Source organism: Prionailurus viverrinus, chromosome A3 (genome assembly GCF_022837055.1).
Source record: "Prionailurus viverrinus isolate Anna chromosome A3, UM_Priviv_1.0, whole genome shotgun sequence".
In the NCBI taxonomy this organism is placed as follows: domain Eukaryota; kingdom Metazoa; phylum Chordata; class Mammalia; order Carnivora; family Felidae; genus Prionailurus; species Prionailurus viverrinus.
The window spans coordinates 100,782,964-100,800,898 of record NC_062563.1 but is presented as its reverse complement, the minus strand read 5'-3'; the positions used below and the strand labels follow the sequence as shown (position 1 = coordinate 100,800,898).

Sequence of the window (17,935 nt, the reverse complement as noted above, 5' to 3'; positions counted from 1 at the left end):
ACTCTGACCCAGCAATCTCTACTTATAAACCTGAGAGAAACTTTCGCACATGTACACTGGAAGTGCTTAACTAAAAATATTTATAGCAGCATATCTGAAAGGGCCCAAATTGGAAACAAACCAAATATCCGCCACAAATAAAATAAATAAATGTATTCTGGTATCACCAATAGAACACTATGTAGCCATGAATATCTATTTGAATGAACCTCGAAAATATGGTTAGCAAAAAAAAAAAAAAAAAACAAAAGGTAAATCAGAAGACCACATACATATGATTCCATTTACACCAAATACAAAATAAAACACAGTACTACTTAGGGATACATATATGAAGTAAAACTAAAAATACAGGGCGCCTGGGTGGCTCAGTCAATTAAGTGTCCAACTTCGGCACAGGTCATGATCTCGCAGTTCACAAGTTTGAGCCCTGCACTGGGCTCTGTGCTGACAGCTCAGAGCCTGCAGCCTGCTTCACATTCTATGTCTCCCTCTCTGTCCCTCCCCCACTTGTGCTGTCTCTCTCTCTTGAAAATTAACACAAAGAAACTTAAAAAATAAATAAAAGTAGAAATGAAAAAAAAATCAGGGGCGCCTGGGTGGCGCAGTCGGTTAAGCGTCCGACTTCAGCCAGGTCACGATCTCGCGGTCCGTGAGTTCGAGCCCCGCGTCGGGCTCTGGGCTGATGGCTCAGAGCCTGGAGCCTGTTTCCGATTCTGTGTCTCCCTCTCTCTCTGCCCCTCGCCCGTTCATGCTCTGTCTCTCTCTGTCCCAAAAATAAATAAACGTTGAAAAAAAATTTAAAAAAAAAAAAAGAAAAAAAAATCAAAATAGCACATAAGAGTATTCCAATATATAGAATAGCGAATTCCCAAACAAGGAAGGCAAATACAACTAGGAAGGGGCCTAAAGGACCTTCTAAGGTACTGGTTACATACCACTTCTTAAGCTGAATAGCATTAGGAGACAATTCTCCATAGGTCTCTCATGTTTCTGCCCATATTGTGACCAAAGGCACTGTCTGCCTCCGGACTATCTTGTCAAGAATATTTGTATAGCAAACAGCGTTAGAAGACAGAGAGTCTCCCTACAGAGCAAAGGGGAGGCAAATTCAGACTATTATGAAAGATTTAAGTTCTGTAAGCCCAGAGTTCCTCTCCAGTAAGGCCACCCACTGTGAGTATGTGTCCTCTTCATATTGCACTATGGGAAATGACACTATAGGAACTAGTCCCATCTTCATCAGCATCCAAAAACCTGTAGCAGGCTAATTAGGCAGCTTGCAAATAAAATCTCAAACCCTTCACAGTTATTGACAAGTGGTAAATTTAAGGATGTAAATGTTCATTCTTCTTTATTTTTTTAATATATATTTTTAAATTTATTTATTGTTTAATTTACATCCAAGTTAGTTAGCGTATAGTGCAACAATGATTTCAGGAGCAGATTCCTTAATGCCCCTTACCCATTTAGCCCATCCCCCCTCCCACAACCCCTCCAGCAATCCTCATTTGTTCTCTATATTTAAGAGTCTCTTATGTTTTGTTCCCCTCCCTATTTTTATATTCTTTTTGCTTCCTTTCCCTTATGTTCATCTGTTTAGTATCTTAAATTCCTCATGAGTGAAGTCATATATTTGTCTTTCTCTGACTGTAATTTCACTTAGCATAATACCCTCCAGTTCCATCCATGTTGTTGCAAATGTCAAGATTTCATTCTTTTTGATTGCCAAGTAATACTCCATTGTATATATATATACACACCACATCTTTACCATTCATCCATCGATGGACATTTGGGCTCTTTCCATACCTTGGCTATTGTCGATAGTGCTGCTATAAACATGGGGGTGCATGTGTCCCTTTGAAACAGCACACCTGTATCCCTTGGGTAAATACCTAGTAGAGCAATTGCTGAGTCGTAGGGTAGTTTTATTTTAATTTTTTGAGGAACCTCCATACTTTTCTCCAGAGTGGCTGCACCAGTCTGCATTCCCAACAACAATGCAAAAGAGATCCTCTTTCTCCACATCATCGCCAACATCTGTTTTTGCCTGAGTTGTTAACGTTAGCCATTCTGAAAGGTGTGACATGGTATCTCATAGTGGTTTTGATTTGTCTTTCCCTGATGATGAGTGATGTTGATTGAGCATTTTTTCATGTGTCTGTTTGCATTTTGGATGTCTTCTTTGAAGAAGTGTCTATTCGTGTCTTTTGCCCATTTCTTCACTAGATTATTTGTTTTTCGAGTGTTGTTTGATAAGTCCTTTATCGATTTTGGACACTAACCCTTTATGTGATATGTCATTTGCAAATATCTTCTCCCATTCTGTCAGTTGCCTTTTAGTTTTGCTAATTGTTTTCTTTGCTGTGCAGAAGCTTCTTATTTTGATGAGGTCCCAATAGTTCACTTTTGCTTTTGTTTCCCTTGTGTCCGGAGATGTCTTGAGTAAGAAGTTGCTGCGGCTGAGGTCAAAGAGGTTTTTGCCTGCTTTCTTCTCTAGGATTTTGATGTCTTCCTGTCTTACATTCAGGTCTTTCATCCATTTTGAGTTCATTTTTGTGTATGGTGTAAGAAAGTGGTACAGGTTCATTTTTCTGCATGTCACTGTCCAGTTTTCCCAGCACCATATGAAGAGACTGTCTTTATTCCATTGGATGTTCTTTCCTGCTTTGTCAAAGATTAGTTGGCCATAAGTTTGTGGGTCCATTTCTGGGTTCTCTATTCTGTTCCATTGATCAGAGTGTCTGCTTTTGTGTCAGTACCATCCTGTCTTGATGATTACAACTTTGTAATACAGCCTGAAGTCTGAGAGTGTGATGCCTCGAGCTTCGGTTTTCTTTTTCAAGATTGCTTTGGCTAGTGGGGGTCTTTTCTGGTTCCATACAAATCTTAGGATTGTTTGTTCTAGCTCTGTGAAGAATGCTGGTGTTATTTTGATAGGGATTGCTCTTTCTTCTTTAAACTATAATTGTGCATTATATTCAATCCATCTTAGTACCTGTGATCTATTTCACCATAAAAATAAAAGGGAGTTGGGGTGGCGGGGGTGGGGGGGGGGGGGGGGGAAGACAAGCCAGAATAGCAACTGGGATTCTAGCCTGTTCCAAAGAAAATAATCTCCTTTATCACAACTAAGCAAGATACCTAAAAAACAATTTCTCTTCCAAAGAAAGGAAAAACAGAAGCTGATAAGGTATTTAAGAAGGGCAAAGAATGCCCTGAAATTATTAATTACTCAAAAATATTTATCAAGCACTTTCTATGAGTAAGGTGCTATTCTGGACAGGTGTATTTCTGTAATACAAAAATATGTCAAACAGAAGACTGTAAGAACTTTAAGAGTTAATGTTAAAATATAATCATATACAGATAACCAGGACCAGAAGACAGAATTATAAAGTCTTGGAGAACTAGGAACTCCCCCCATGAATCCCACCCTTAGCATGTAAGTATAGTGATATATTCACCTGCTACTTCAGTAGGCTTTTACTAACTCTCCACAAAGCAAGTATATAGGAACAGGTTCAAGTCAGGAGTTTCAAGTTCAGTGAAGGAAATGTAATTGCAGTGAAAAGGGAAAGCTTCACAAGTGGTGGAAATGTACTTAACAACTGGTAGGATATCAACAAATTGGAAAAGGCAGCCCACTAAAAGGAAGCCAAGGATGGGTAAAGAGGTCTCTAGGAATCAGAGAGTGTCAGGCGAAGCAGGAATCCAGAGAAAGCTGGCAAAAGGCTGCAGTCATGGAAGGGAGTTAAGACTCACTAGCAGTTGTTAGAATGGCTCCCAAAGGTCACAGCCTCCAGAACTACCTCCACTAATTTTCATAGGGACAGCCACGTAAAACCCACTTTCCCAAACCACAGTGACTCAGTCCAGGTAAAGAATGGCAAAGCAGTGTGGCGGAGGTGCCCAGGGTTCAGGATCTTGACGCTACATGGTCACATTCCAGATACTACAACAGAACTCACAAATCAGGTGTTTGGTAAACACTGAAGGAGATAACATAATTTAGTAAGTGATTTTCCAGTTATTTACAAAAGTAATTAGCACAGCGCCTGGCACAAGTTAGGTATTCGATAAAGGGCAGATGCCGTTATTTCTACTGTTGTTAAAACATCAAAGGTGCGGTTTTCACTAAGACTAGTGCTGTCCTCTTAAAACGCAGTGGAGGCCTGTCGCCGACAAGAGTGGAGGGTGAATGCCCCACCCCCACCCTCACTCCCAAGGAAAGGGAGTCGAGAGGAAAAGGAGAACGCAAGAGTGGAACCCGCGCCCGGCCCAGCCCCGCGCACCTCGCACCTCCCGCTCAGGCTCGGAGTCCTCGTCGGCCTCGCGCTCCCGCTTCACTCGCACCGCCGGGACGACCGGCGTCGGGGCCTCGCGCGCGCTCACAGGCTCGACCTCCCGCTTCACACGCACTGGGCTGCCCCGGGAGCTCGGCGCCTCTGTCTCCCGCTCCCGATCTCGCTCCCGCTTGACGCGACCCGAGCTGCCCCTCGACTCGGACTCGCGCTTCCCGCGGGTGGAACCACGAGACTCACGCTTGGACCGGCCGGACATTGCCACTACCTGCCGGGTCGTTCTGCGCAAGCTCAAAGCACGCCAGAGCGCGCGGCAGGCACCCAATCAGGAGCGGCGCTGTTAGCCAGCCCAGGGCTCTCTACGAGTCCGCATTGTGGACACATTTCCCCTGGAGAAACTTCTGGGAAGTGCTGCACCTCTTGTGGTCCCTTTAGGTCTGGGCGGGGCCTGAGAACACCATGCGGGCCTACTGCCACCTTTCCCAAAATTTGCAGCTGACAGAGGGGGAACCTTTCATTGGTGTAGAAGCTGTTGGGGCGCCTCGGTGGTTCAGTCGGTTAAGCCTCTGACTCCCGATTTTGGCTCAGGTCATGATCCCACAGTGCTGGATGGAGCCCCACGGCGGGTTCTGCATGCTGAGAGCACAGAGCCTACTTGGGATTCTCTCCCTCTGTCTCTGCCCCTCCCGCCTCCAACTCCTGTGCTGCTGCTCTCTCTCTCAAAATAAATAAGTAAACATCAAAAAAAAAAAAAAAAAAAAGACTAGAAAACCAGTCATGCATATTCTACAAGCGCTGAGTCCTTCTGTAAGGAGAGTTAAGACATGGGTAGGGTGGGCTCAGGAGCTTCGCCGGCTGGAAGGGGTGTCCCGGTCCCCAGCAGTCTTCCTGGGGCTGCCTGGTGGCGGGGTGCTGCTCTGTGCCCTGCCAGGGCACTTACCTCCTCACAACGTCTTTTGAGGTAGATGCTCTCAGTTACCTTGTTCACAAATGAGGAAACTGAGGCACCGGAGCTCAATAGCTGAGGTCACGCAACTGGCGACGGGAGTTTCACAGCATTTTATCACACAAAAAGCAAAGGAAGACTCCACACCGAACGCTGAGTGGAGTCAGCGTTTGTGTTTTTCTGAATTTTCTGATGCATCAGCAGTAAGCCTGAGTCCTGTTTCCTATTGCTAATTTCACAAAGAAAAGCCTCGACGGAGAGTGGAAGCCGCGCATGCCCCATCCCAGCACCCGCGCAGGCAACTCCGCGCGCCGGGCCGCTCGGCCCGGCAGGCTCTTTCGGGGCGGGTCCAGGGCCGGGGCCGGAAGTCGGGGTGCGAAGCTCGCCAGGCGGGAGGGCGGCCGTTGGGGCCGTTGATTCGCGGCGGCTCCGACCCCAAGGCTCCAGATGGAATCGACGCCGGATCCCGGGCCGGGACTCTGCTGCAAGCCGGGCGGGCGTCTGGACATGAGCCACGGCTTCGTGCACCACATCCGACGGAACCAACTCGCCCGGTACCGCCCCGCCCCGCCGCCGCCACCCCCAGCCTAGCTTGGCCCGGCAGTCTCTGACTCCCGCTCGGCTCCCCGCAGGGACGACTATGACAAGAAGGTGAAACAAGCAGCCAAGGAGAAGGCGAGGAGGCGGCACACGCCGGCGCCGACGCGGCCCCGAAAGCCCGACCTGCAGGTGTACCTGCCGCGACACCGAGGTGAGGCCGCCCACCCCGCCTGCCTCCTCCAGCCCGCGCGCTCTTTCGGCCCCCAGCCCTTTGCCTTTATGCACTCTTTTCTTTAAATGGAAAAAAACAAACAAACAAACAAACAAACAAAAAAAACACTTTTTATTCCCCAAGGCTCAGTTCATGTCGTCCCTTCCCGGAACCCCCACCTCGACGCTCCCCATTCTCCGCTCCCTGAATCTCCCTGAAAACAGGGAAGGCTCCATGGCCCCCAGTTAAGCATCACTATTACAGGAAATACATGGGAGCCGGCAAGAAGTTGTTTGTCTACTGGTTTGCCCACCTATACTTGAGAGTTCTCACTCCGTGACGGAGAGAAAGCTTGGCACAGCTGTACTTGACCAGGATATACTTGTGGAATGAAACTCAAAAGTCAGTATTTAAAATGGTTTTTTCTTTAAAGAAAAACAATAAAAGCCATTTCTCAAGCTTCCCAGATACCTAGAGATAACAGTACCTAACTTGGCACTAGATTTGTTTAGCATTACTAATTTTGTTTAGCGTTAGATCTTGGGTATGTTCATTCGTTTAGTTTTCATGGAATATCATAAGTCAGAAACTATTATCATTTGTTTCACAGTGAGGAAAGAGGCACAGAGAGATTAAGTAACTTGCCCAAGATCTCAGAGCTAATAAATGGCAGAGCCTGTATTTGAACCCAGGCAGGGCTGTATCCACCTCTCCACTACTTTCCTGCGAAGGTACATTGTATATCTACTATGTGACGTACATTGTATATCTACTGGGTGTGTGACAAGACTGCTGGCCCCAGAGCAAGGATACAAAGGTAAAGGCAACTACTGATTGGCAGCACACTTGATACATGCACACACATACAGGGTCCATAGGAAGATTGGGACTTTCTTTGTGGTATGTTTTCATGTTTCATACATGTGGGCAGGGGCTCCAACAGCCCTCCCCTCTTCCCTCTCACTGTGATTCATCCCTCCAGATGGCTCTACCCACCCAAGCAATCCAGACTGTGAGGAATCCGGTGAAAGCAGCAGTAGTGGCAGCTCCGAGCCAGAGCCTTCTGGCCATCAGCTCTTCTGTTTAGAATATGAGGCAGACAGCGGAGAGGTCACCTCAGTTATCGTGTATCAGGTATGCCTCGTGGAAGCAGCTGCAGCCTGAAGGTCCTGGGCCATGCTAGAAATCACTGCCAGAGCCTGAGCCACTATTTTCCTCAGGGCCAGTGGGAAGTGTCGGCTCCAGTTAGGAGCATAGACTGCTGGGTGATGTTTTGAGCACAACTCACGCCTGTCACACAGTGATTCTCAGCGGGCAACAGGGAGGGCATGTGGCCCCCAGGTGAAAATCACTATTACAGGGGACACCTGGGAAATGACAGGCACTGGCAAGAAGCTGTGAGTCAAATGGAGTTCTGTGAGAGTGTTGTCTAGGGACAGGGCAGGTCGCCTTTCCAGAAGAGGCCAGGCCCTGAGCTTCCCGACTCTTCCTCCACGTAGGACGATGATCCAGGAAGGGTGAGTGAGGAGGTGTCAGCACACACGCCTCTGGACCCCCCCCTGCGAGAGGCCCTCAAGTTGCGCATCCAGGAGGAGATTGCAAAGCGCCAGAGCCGACATTGACCAGACTGAAGGCATTCTCACCAGGCTGGATTCACTGCCCAGGGAGCTCACTCCTGGTTTGGGGGTGCCAAGACCAGTTTGAACTGATCTCGAGACACACACACACACACACCCCCCGACACACCCCAAGCTGACACATCCATAGGAATAAGGTCTTGCAGGGACAAGCCTGGCCACCTCCTTTGCAGCCATTCTTTCTTGTATCTTGGCCCATTTGACCAGCCTAGTATTCTGGAATTCAAAAATTTTGTTTGGCTAGCTTGGTGTCCTGGAAGCAGAGATTCCAGGGAGAACTGAGATTTGTAATAGCTTGTGCTAACATGCTGCTTTCTTACTGAGGTCAGATGCCATAGGACACCTAGCTGCTGCACTCCACCCAGCTCACTGAACTGTGTTTGTTGCTTCATGGTTCCTTTGTTCCTAGCTTCTGCTCACTTCCATCCACGTTTTCCTAGGTCTTTTTTTTTTTTTCAGCTGTTTCTTTGTTCTTTCCATTCTCTCCTCTTTTGGTCTCAGAATCCATGAGTTCCACCCTACCTCCCAATATGACTCTGCACCTCCCAACTGCTCAGGACTGTGGAGGTGGGGAGTTCTGCAGGTCTACCTTGTGGACAAGCTCTCCCACTTACTCTGATACCAGTGAAGTGGGAGATTTTCATTTTGCAGATTGCATGGCTTTTGCAGATTCCTCTCACACCCCCCTGCTTTGCACTGTCTAGATGGAGCTAGAAGATGATGGCAGAACTAAACTGCAGGGGTTCCCTGCAGCACAACCTGCCTTGGTTATGGCTACAGGATTCCAGTTTTCAGCCTCCCCAGCTGTGAACAAACCATCCTCTGCTCAGGCTAGAGAGGGATCAGCAAAACAAGCTTGAAACGACTCTCCCAATGTGATATAACAGTCTTGAATGTACATACAAAGGGAAATTCAACATAAGCAATAATCGCCTATTGGGAGCCGTAGTTGCAAAAAAGAAGAAGAAGAAGAGGAGGAGGAGGAAGAAGAAAAGGCCCAAACGGCAGTAAAATGAGCCTCTTTCCTCTGCCCTTCCCCTGCCTCAGTCTTTTTCCTTTCCTGTCTCCCAAGAGTAGATAAACTGAGATCCTTAGACTAAAGATCCTAGAAATATCACTGCTTTCACCTCAGTGAACATTCTCCCTAATGCAGGGTTAGGTTGAGATCTGAGAAGTCCACAAGACATCCTGTGCACTGCAGTTCCAAGCCACTTCAGATTTCCAGCAACTGACCTGACCTCAGTGACTTGAAGTATGGGGTTTAAGTGAGCCCATGAACACTAAGACTTCTTGAAACCAAAGTCCCCCTGCCCCGGGGGTTTCTCTACATCAGGGTCTCAAGATTAGTCTGGCCTTTCCATCTCAGCAGCTTTTCTCTTAAAGGACACCTGAGAGCACTGTTGGTTTGTGCCCTACACCCCTGAAAATCTACCGCCTCAGGAATGGGGCAAGGCAGCTACTTAAACTACATCATTAGAATCTAGCAAGCCACAGCTTGCAGTACCGGAGGAATTCTGGGAAGGTGAGTGAGGTGGATAAGTTAGGCCAGGGACCAGAAGGTTCCTGACCCACAGAGCTGGCCTAAGGTTAAATGCCTTAACTTGCCAGTCCTGGGCTCGGTTCTACTTTCAGAGGAGAAAGTCTGCCCTCTACTTAACTCAGCCTGGCTGGAAGTGCCTTTTGACTTCTAATGTTAACTACCCTCCAGAGCCTCCCAGGTCAGGGAGGCGGTGCCATACTCTATCCCCAATCTTCCTGCAGCTCAGAGGACTGGGGATTTTAGTCTTCCAGCTCTTCAACTGACCTTCCTACTTGGACATAGGATTTCACTGGAACTCTTAGGCTTCCTAGTCTGGAAATACTTTTTGCATCTGTCTTCTCACAACTGGATGGTCTATTTCACGGATTTATTACAGAATTTAGAAACAAGACCAGAAGAGGTTGGGGGCATGGCACCTGAAATTTTAGCCTCCATTCCTGTTTGTGAGAAGGGAAGTGTGTACCTATTGTGACCTTTTATGTGTTTGTCATGTAATCCTCACACTCTCAGGTAAGAGACTTACAGGAACGTCTTGTTTGTGAGCTTTTTTCTTGAGGCATTTTGCTTATCAAGTGCATATAAAATATTTTCCACCCAAGAAAGCATCCTAACTCTTAGCTAATTTAAGCAGCAGGACTAGAAACCACTAAGCCTGGTACTGAAATGAGAGGTTGTCCTCTAGGGGAGGCCTGTTGGTGATGCTGCTGCCACTGCTCCAGATGTGCCTGAAATGCTTCTCTGGTGATGGCCTTCTACCAGCTGACAGCCTTCTAGCTCAGGCTCTTTGCTTGTTGCCACCCCTCAGCGGGGCTCCACGATGGTACTGGCACCATCTAGTGTATTCACCAGACTTGCCTCCAGACATCTTCCGGCAGTTTTCAAAAATCAGTGCTTCGCCATCAAGGAGCATGTTCCAGAGCATTTCCCACGGGCTCTAGAGATGTCACAGAGAGGTCTGCCATGGCTATTTGGTACAGTGGCAACCATGTCGGACTAACTGGGGCTTTCTGGCAGGCTGCTTCAGAATCAATCCTAATTTGACTAGGTACGTTTTTGGCTGTCTAAAAAAAAAGTCTGGGAGCCTCATAGACCTATCTCACGCCCATGAATGTTCTTACCGAGGGTAGGCCTTGGAGTTTAAGGGTTTGTGTTTCCTGGGCCATGATGGCTGATATTATAAATAGAAGGAATCTGGAGTTTTTAGGGGCTTTCGGCTGTATAAGAGTAAACACTAGAGTTTGAGTTCTAGCCAGTTGGCAAGCATAGAAGTCTTTGAAGAATGTAATGCAAGAATGGAAAAGAAGAACGTAAAGCTTTTTGTACTGAGTGTAGGAGTCTGTGGAGCTTGGCCAGCCGGTAGGACCAATGTGGGCAATAACAAACACTTCTCCCTGTGGATGAGACTCTGAAAGGGGCATTCCACCTTCATGATCCACTCTGCAAGACACTGCCAACTAGAGATCAGCCCGTGGGGCTGGAAGAAACTGTTTGGGGTAGTGACTATCCAGCCTGCTGTGCATTTGCCAGGATGCGTGGATAGTAGCGTAGTGGATCCCCAGCCGGTTCCCAAGTGTAACTGAGGCCCTTGCATATAGGAAGAGGAAGGAGGGCAATTCTCTTCCTACCTCTGAGCCTTCTGGGAGAATCAGCATGGAATGTTGACAATTATTTGAAACATTTTAAGCCCCCTCATTGAATTCCTGCCCTGTCCCTGAGAAATCAGATGGCCAAGACGCCATAGGCACGTACCCCAAATTTCTCCAGTAGTTAGAGTGACGCTAGAAGTAAAAACCTGAGTAAATGGCTCCTTTGCCTTCTCAGTGCCACCAGATGAGAGGTTGGTTGCTCAACTGGTTGAGTTGTGGTGTTAAATGTGTAACAAGCCATCTGTTCTTCTGTTTCCTCATTTCCAATGTTTCTGCTGTGTGGATGGATTAATGAAGTGAAGTGTGCAAATTATTTGAAAATCCTGGAAGAAAGGTACTTTTCAAAAACAGTATTCTTTTTGAGCAATAAACTTAACTATTTTTACAGCACTGTTTTTGCCAAGAGTTTTGAAATCGCTTGTGTACATAAGAGTACAGATTAAATGCCTGCCCTAAAGTCATTCAGCACCACCAAATCAGCACTTGAAATCTCATCTCTTGCTTTGCCTTGACTATTTTAAGAACTGTCCTGGTTGGAGCATAACAACTAGACTCACGTAGCATTAAAGCTAGAAGGGACTATTAAAGATGTCTGGTCCCACTTGTTTTCTGATAAGTGACTCCTCCCTACCGACTACACACAAAGAGCCCTTCTGTCATAGGGAGTCCTGTCGTGGGGTAATTCTACTTTAGGGATTACTGAGATTGTCATATTAAGCCAAAATCTGTCTCGGTCACAGTTCTAGAGTGCTTGTCTTACCTCTACTTTACATTAGAACAGCCAGTTTAGGACCTAAGTAGCTTCTCAGGTCTTCCCATGATAACGGTTGGACAGCAACTCAAACCCAGCTCAACTGAGTGTAGTTAAGTGTTGACTAAGACTTGCAAAACTTCCAATGAGGTAGGAAATGCTGAGGTTTCACAGTACCGTTGGGCAGGTGAAAAGAAGGTGTCTGCTCCAATGGGAACACACCTGGGCAGGAAGGTGGTGCTTCTCTGTGAATTAGCAAGAGGCACCTCTGTATTCTGGGGCACAGAACAGACTGTGGGCCAGAAAGTGGACTGTATTTTATACCCCACTAGTCCATTCAGCCAGTGATTTCATTGTACAGTGATTTCTCTGCACAGCCATACTTATTGGCCCTGCTCTAACTACTTGTCCTGCTGCAATTCAGAAAAGGGCTCTCCCACAGATTTCCTGTTTCTATTTTTACCTTCCACTGGGTCAAAAAAAAGGTTGCTCCTTCAAGCCCTTTCCCAGTATATCTCCATTTTCCCCACAGTACAGGGCCCCTGTTTCTGCACATTACCTTCAACTCACCAGTGCTGCCACACCTAAGCTTCCCCTGTTCCTGGCAGCCTGGGCCTCTATTCCCTGTGGGTATGTGAAAAAGAAGTATTCCCACACTTTTTTTTTTTATCATGAAAAGAATGTCCAGGAAGGCACCCTTGGCCTGTACATTTTGGTGAAGCCAATGGTAATTTATTCCCACGCTATCCTGTTTCCTCTTCCCAGATTGCTCTGGGTCTCCAGCCTGCCTCTCTTACCAACACCTGGCCATGTGTGACCATAGATATCCACAGATCTCTGTGGCCTTGTTTCGAGTAAGCGCTCATCAGTCGGGAAACATGACACTGACAGTACTTTGTGTACTTGTACCTTGAAAATAAAAAGTATCTGGGGGCGCCTGGATGGGCCAGTCGGTTGGGCGTCCAACTTCTCAGCGTCCCATGATCTCAGCGGTCCCAAGTTCGAGCCCCGCATCAGGCTCTGTGCTGACAGCTCGGAGCCTGCAGCCTGTTTCGGATTCTGTGTCTCCCTCTCTGTCTCTGCCCTTCCCACACTCCTACTCTGTCTGTCTCAAAAATAAACATTAAAAAAAAAAAAAGTATCTGATGAAAGTAGCCCTCCTCCAGGGTTTGCTGGGCGGAGGGGAAGCATAAGCCAAATCCAAGGCGCTTGAAACTTAACAGCCAAGGTTTTGTGCTCGCTTCTCCGCGGACCCACCTCGCCCAGAACAGAGAGGCAGGCCCGGCCACATTGAGGGAGGCTCCCGAAAGTCTCACTGCCGGACAGTCCAGGCTGCAAAAATGTGCCCAGCGGCGAAGGGAGGCTTCCACCAGCCTTGTACGCGATGGCAATCACAGCGATGCAGCCCCGGAACTTCCCGCCTCCCGAAGCTTCCACCGCAGGAACAGGGTACGCGGGACTATCGGCATCTCGGAGTCAGAGCCTCCACCCGAGTCCCACGGCTCAGCCCTCGGCGCTCAGGTCCCCCGAAGTCGGGGCGCCATCCACGCTTGCACCGCAGCGCGGGCGCGGGAGCTCGGGAGTTGTAGTCTCCGGCCCGGCGCGGGGCGGCGCGGACTCCACGTCCCGGCGGGCGGCGCGGCGCTGCCCGGGCGACAGGGGCGGGGCCGCTCGGCCCTTTAAACCTTCCAGGGCTGCTCCGAGGGCCGCAGCCAGAGACCATACCAAGCGTGGCCGAGCAGGGAGCGGAGGCGGCGGGGCGTTCCAGGGAGGTGCGTACTGGGCCCCTGGGGAGGCTCGAGTCCCCGGCTCCTGGGGCGCTTTCCGTGCGCCCACGCGGGCGGGGGCCGAGCCGCGCTTCCTGCGCGAACCCACCTCTCCCCCGGGGCGCCGGCGGTCAGGTGGTTGCCTGCGCGTGGCTGCCGCTCCGCCGGGACCGGCACCCGCTCTCAGGCTCTCCTCGGCGCGGCCCCCTCGACTGCCCTAACCGCACCCTTCCCCCAGCCCGGTCCCGCAGGCGAGGGAGCGCGACTCCCTCCCCAGATGTTACGGCCCCGCCTGAGTGCCTGCGCCCACCGGTGGCTTTCGGGTGGAACGCGGAGGCCCCCGGGGGATGCCAGAAGGTGTCCACGTGTTGGCGTGGGCTCAGCCCAAAATGTAGGCCCTCAGAGCCCCAGCAGAAGCTGTGAATCAGGTGTGGACCACCTTCTGCCCACCACCGGCCTTGGCCAGTCACTGGACCCTGGACTTTGACCTGTCTCTCTCCACCAGGCCTGGGCCGCTGATGGTTTTGGCGAAGTACCCTAAGGTAGCTGGGCCGGCCCCCTCTTTCCCACCTACCTCTTGCCCTTCCCCCCACACCACCACCACCCTGGCTCCCCTCCCTCATGACCGCCTGGATCCTCCTTCCTGTCAGCTTGTCAGCATTCTCTATCACTGGCCTATGGACTGTGTGAGTAAATAGAGGGAAGGGGGAAGACAACGGGGGACAGAATGGGCCCATGCTGAGGAGGATAGGGCCCAGCCAGGACCCAACAGGAGCTTCATGGCACACACAGAGCCCCTTGTCCTGTGCAGGCTCTGGGGTGGTACCCAGGATCACTCTAGCTGTCTCCAAAGCCTGGCCTGGTGCCTGGGCACAGAACTACTTCGGGCGAGCTGGCACCGCCGCTGTCCAGTATGACGACCCTGACATACTTCTAGCCAGGGACACCCCAAGGTCCTCTAGTTTGAGGCCATGCTATTCTGATGTGGTGTCAGTTCTCAGGCCACCCCAACTTGAGTCCCCAACAAGGACAATGAGGCTGAATGGGGCCAGAATCAAGAGAGAAGAGTCAGTAGGGGGGAAAGCTGGGCTGGGAGGGTCACGGGTGTGAGGTGACAGTTCTGCTCCCGCAGGTATGCCATGGCCGTGATGAACCGCCACGCATGCCCTGTGGAGAACTGGTATGGCGCACTCTGCAGACAGCCTCCCTCTAAAGCTCCCTTCATCTCTGCTCCCTCTTGGGTCGGGGCTGTTGTGAGCAAGCCAGTTGGAGACCCTGGCCCTCACTGCTCTTAGCTGACACTGGCAATGCCTGCCCCTCCCCAGGCATGACTTCAAGCCCATCCACCTATTTCCCACCATCCCTTCACCCCTTTGGCATCTGTCTCAGGCCAGTTCAGGGAGGTGGGCTCTCCTGACCCTGCCAAGAGAATACTGGGAGGGTAGTCTCTGAGAAGCCGGAGGGTACAGGCTGGGAGAACCCTTTCCCCCAGTCTACTCTCTGTCCTGCCTGCCAGGTCCTACAACGAGTCCTGCTCTCCTGACCCCGCTGAACAAGGGGGCCCCAAGACTTGCTGCACCCTGGATGATGTCCCCCTCATCAGGTAAGGCCTGGACTCTGGGCAGGTAAGGGAGACCCCAGCCCCTCAAACCCCTATCCCTGGGTCTCAGAAATAGTAAGTATATTAAAAGCACTTAATAACACTACTACTTGCCAATCACTGTGTGCCAGGCCCTGTGCTGAATGCTTTACACGCAGAACACCGTTTAATCCTCCTGACATTGAGGCAGCTATCATTCTCACTGTTTTATAGGCAAGGAAACAGACTGTTATGTCATCCGTCCAGGTCACACAGCTAGTAAGTGGAGGCACCTGGATTTAAGCTGAAGCCCTCTGATTGCCCAGCCCAGTTCTGGCCCAAGGAAAGCCAGACTGGCCGCAGACCTTGACAGTCTCAGGGAGTCCAAGGAGTCTTGGGCTCTGCCCAGCAATCCTGGGCACTCCCTTACCCATCACACACATGTGCTCTGCTTTGGGGGAGGACCCAGCCTGCAGCCAGTTGTTTATAGAACACAACTGGCCCTTCTCCTAAATCAGTGGCTTGCTGCTAAGGAACAGGCACGGTTAAAGCAAGAGACAGATGGGCCAGAATGGGGGTGCTAGTGCTCCTGCTCCTCTCTCACTCTGTCCTTGCCCCCCCCTCCCCCTCAGCAAGTGTGGCACATATCCCCCAGAGAGCTGCCTCTTCAGCCTCATTGGCAACATGGGTGCTTTCATGGGTGAGTTGTGCCCTCAGCCCCCCCTAGCCAGCCCAGCCCAATCCAACCCACTCCCCCACCCCCCTCCCAGAAGGGCCCAGGAAGCCCTTGCCTAGTGCGGCCCACCCCACCAAGGGCTAAGGCAAGAGGAGTCACGTCTCTCCTGTTCTTGAACAAGGGCCAAAGTGTCTCACACAGCCACCCTGCTGGCTGGAGGCTGAGGACACCCAGTTCACCACCTGCCCTTCTATTCCCTTTTGGCCCTCAGACCAGAGTGGGGGGCAGGGGCAGAGGCCGGGGCAGTTGGTGGGCTGGCTGGGCCAGGCTGGGGTGGGAGGAGAGCACCAGTGCTGGCCCCACCTGTGCTGTCTTCCCCCAGTGGCTCTGATCTGCCTGCTGCGCTACGGGCAGCTCCTGGAGCAGAGTCGTCATTCCTGGGTCAACACCACAACACTCATCACAGGCTGCACCAACGCTGCGGGCCTCGTGGTGGTCGGCAACTTCCAGGTGTGCCCGCCTGCCTGCCTCTTGAACTTTCATGAATGGGTGCCCTCAGTCCCCTGAAGGTTGCCCCAAGCTACAGACACAGCCCTACAAGGCTGAGGGTGGGGATGGGGGGTCTGAGAGGGAAAGGGGATGGGGGTGGAGGAGGTAGGGCTGCTTCACAGATGGGTGCTCTCTCCGGACCAGGTGGATCATGCTAAGTCTCTGCACTACATCGGAACTGGTGTGGCCTTCTCCGCCGGGCTGCTCTTTGTCTGCCTGCACTGTGCCCTCTGCTACCACGGGGCCACAGCCCCCCAGGACCTGGCTATGGCCTACGTGCGGATTGTGCTGGCAGCCATCGCCTTTGTCACCCTGATCCTCAGTATCCTTCCAGGACAGGGCAGCCAGGAACTAATCCTCTAGCTCAGCCTTTCTCCACCCAAGACCCGGGGTGGGGGGCATTGGAGGGTTGGGGGAGAGCTTGGTACACATATATCCAGAAAATACTGCCCAGTGTGGTTTCCTACTTACCCTTCCAGGAGGTGAGACCTGGCTCTTGGCCCCAGCCTAGTTATCTATCTAGGAAGGTAGGAGTGTCAACAGGCTTCCACACATCCTACTGAACATTTCCTTAGCCCCATTCCAGGTGCGGTCTTCTTTATGCACGAGAGCTCTCAGCTGCAGCATGGGGCAGCCCTGTGCGAGTGGGTGTTTGTCATTGACATCCTCATTTTCTACGGCACTTTCAGCTATGAGTTCGGAGCAGTGTCGTCAGAGACGCTGGTGGCTGCGCTGCAGCCTGCCCCTGGCCGGGCCGCCAAGTCCTCTGGGAGCGGTCGCACCTCCACTCACCTCACCTGTGCCCCCGAAAGCATCGCCATGATCTGAGGTCTGGGGAGGGTGGCCGGGCCAACCTCACCAGCTCCCCACGTCATAACTTTGCATTTATTTTGTACCAAAAATGGTTTTGAGAAAGTGTTGTCGGGATATAGGCTTCCTTGCTGCTGGAGCAGTGGCCATCCCACACCCACCCGTGCCACGGAGGAACAGGCCCGGCAGGTGCCTGGGCTGCACACAACCTACTCCCTTACTCTGCACTGTTGTTTTTATGTTCAAAGGTCACATATTCTTATTTCACCCAGCCAGCCCTTCAGGTGCCTTCTACTCCCCAGTGCCGAAGCCAAACCACTGGGGTTTCCTGCTGCAGGAATTGGGGGCTGGGAACAGCAAGGATAGAATTTGGGGTGGAGGGATAGGCACTCCTTAGACTGTGGGAAGGCCCACTTTGGGGCCCACTGAGCTGCACTGGGATTCTTCACTCTGCCCTTTTCTTTCTTTCGGGCAAATAACACAGCAGAACCATGTGGCTATTTTAGTACTTTTATATATATATATATATACATATATATATATATATCTATATATATATATAGATATATCTATTAAAAGAATTCTAATTTGCATGTTTGTAGTCTGTTCTGAAGAGTCAAGAGAGAGACTAACCCAGGATGGCTTTCCCTAGGCAAAGGATGGGCAAAATCCCCTGCCCCCAGAGAGAGTCCTGAGTGGCCACTGCTCTTTGAGAACAGGGCTGCCAAGAATAAAGACTGCCAGGTGCTATCCAAATACCCCTCAAGGGCCTGAAACCCTTTCTAGGACTTTAAACAGTCTAAAGAACTGACCTGATCCTTCTTCTACTCAAGAGTGTGGTTTGAAGTTTGCTTCCTCAGTAGGTAATACTGGGGTGGGGCAGAGGTGGGGGCGGAGGGAATCCACGGAGCAACTTCAAACTGATAGGAGCAGTTTTCACAATGAAGCTAAAGAAAGCCTGTGGGATTCCAAGACTT

General features: G+C 50.5%; 3 protein-coding genes across 5 annotated transcripts in view; 2 read left to right on the top strand and 1 right to left on the bottom strand.

The window, feature by feature from the left end:
- USP39 (ubiquitin specific peptidase 39) overlaps nt 1-5,023 on the bottom strand; it is a 34,761-nt gene extending 29,738 nt beyond the window's left edge. Inside the window, exon 1 of the mRNA XM_047853929.1 lies at nt 4,299-5,023. Coding sequence (XP_047709885.1) covers nt 4,299-4,566 — 268 coding nt within the window. The 5' untranslated portion in view covers nt 4,567-5,023. The remainder of the gene's footprint in view (nt 1-4,298) is intronic.
- Nucleotides 5,024-5,606: 583 nt separating this feature from the next.
- On the top strand, nt 5,607-11,217 carry CA3H2orf68 (chromosome A3 C2orf68 homolog). Its single transcript, XM_047853936.1, has 4 exons — nt 5,607-5,807; nt 5,886-6,004; nt 6,987-7,138; nt 7,504-11,217. Exons 1-4 carry the CDS (start codon nt 5,701-5,703, stop codon nt 7,624-7,626), a joined length of 501 nt encoding a protein of 166 aa, XP_047709892.1. The 5' UTR covers nt 5,607-5,700; the 3' UTR covers nt 7,627-11,217.
- A 1,991-nt stretch (nt 11,218-13,208) lies between these two features.
- Nucleotides 13,209-17,551, top strand: TMEM150A (transmembrane protein 150A). Of its 3 annotated transcripts, none has more exons than XM_047853932.1 (8): nt 13,209-13,350; nt 13,850-13,886; nt 14,477-14,524; nt 14,861-14,947; nt 15,556-15,623; nt 15,982-16,109; nt 16,293-16,470; nt 16,735-17,551. In XM_047853932.1, the coding sequence occupies exons 3-8, from the start codon at nt 14,484-14,486 to the stop codon at nt 16,974-16,976; spliced, it is 744 nt and encodes a 247-aa protein (XP_047709888.1). In that variant the 5' UTR covers nt 13,209-13,350; nt 13,850-13,886; nt 14,477-14,483; the 3' UTR covers nt 16,977-17,551. The 3 variants fall into 3 exon arrangements, with proteins under 3 accessions (XP_047709888.1, XP_047709886.1, XP_047709887.1); XM_047853930.1 differs by having other exon boundaries at nt 13,210-13,350; nt 13,850-14,030; XM_047853931.1 differs by lacking the exon at nt 13,209-13,350 and adding an exon at nt 13,381-13,772 and having other exon boundaries at nt 13,850-14,030.
- The last annotated feature ends 384 nt before the right edge of the window (nt 17,552-17,935 follow it).

Coding starts and splice junctions, on each gene's coding strand:
- TMEM150A (XM_047853930.1), top strand. CDS start 13,966: ATGACCGCCTGGATCCTCCTTCCTGTCAGCTTGTCAGCATTCTCTATC. Junction 16,110..16,292: donor TGGTGGTCGGCAACTTCCAG/GTGTGCCCGCCT, acceptor TCTCCGGACCAG/GTGGATCATGCTAAGTCTCT. Junction 16,471..16,734: donor CTTTGTCACCCTGATCCTCA/GTATCCTTCCAG, acceptor GCCCCATTCCAG/GTGCGGTCTTCTTTATGCAC.
- CA3H2orf68 (XM_047853936.1), top strand. CDS start 5,701: ATGGAATCGACGCCGGATCCCGGGCCGGGACTCTGCTGCAAGCCGGGC. Junction 6,005..6,986: donor GTACCTGCCGCGACACCGAG/GTGAGGCCGCCC, acceptor TCATCCCTCCAG/ATGGCTCTACCCACCCAAGC. Junction 7,139..7,503: donor CCTCAGTTATCGTGTATCAG/GTATGCCTCGTG, acceptor TCCTCCACGTAG/GACGATGATCCAGGAAGGGT.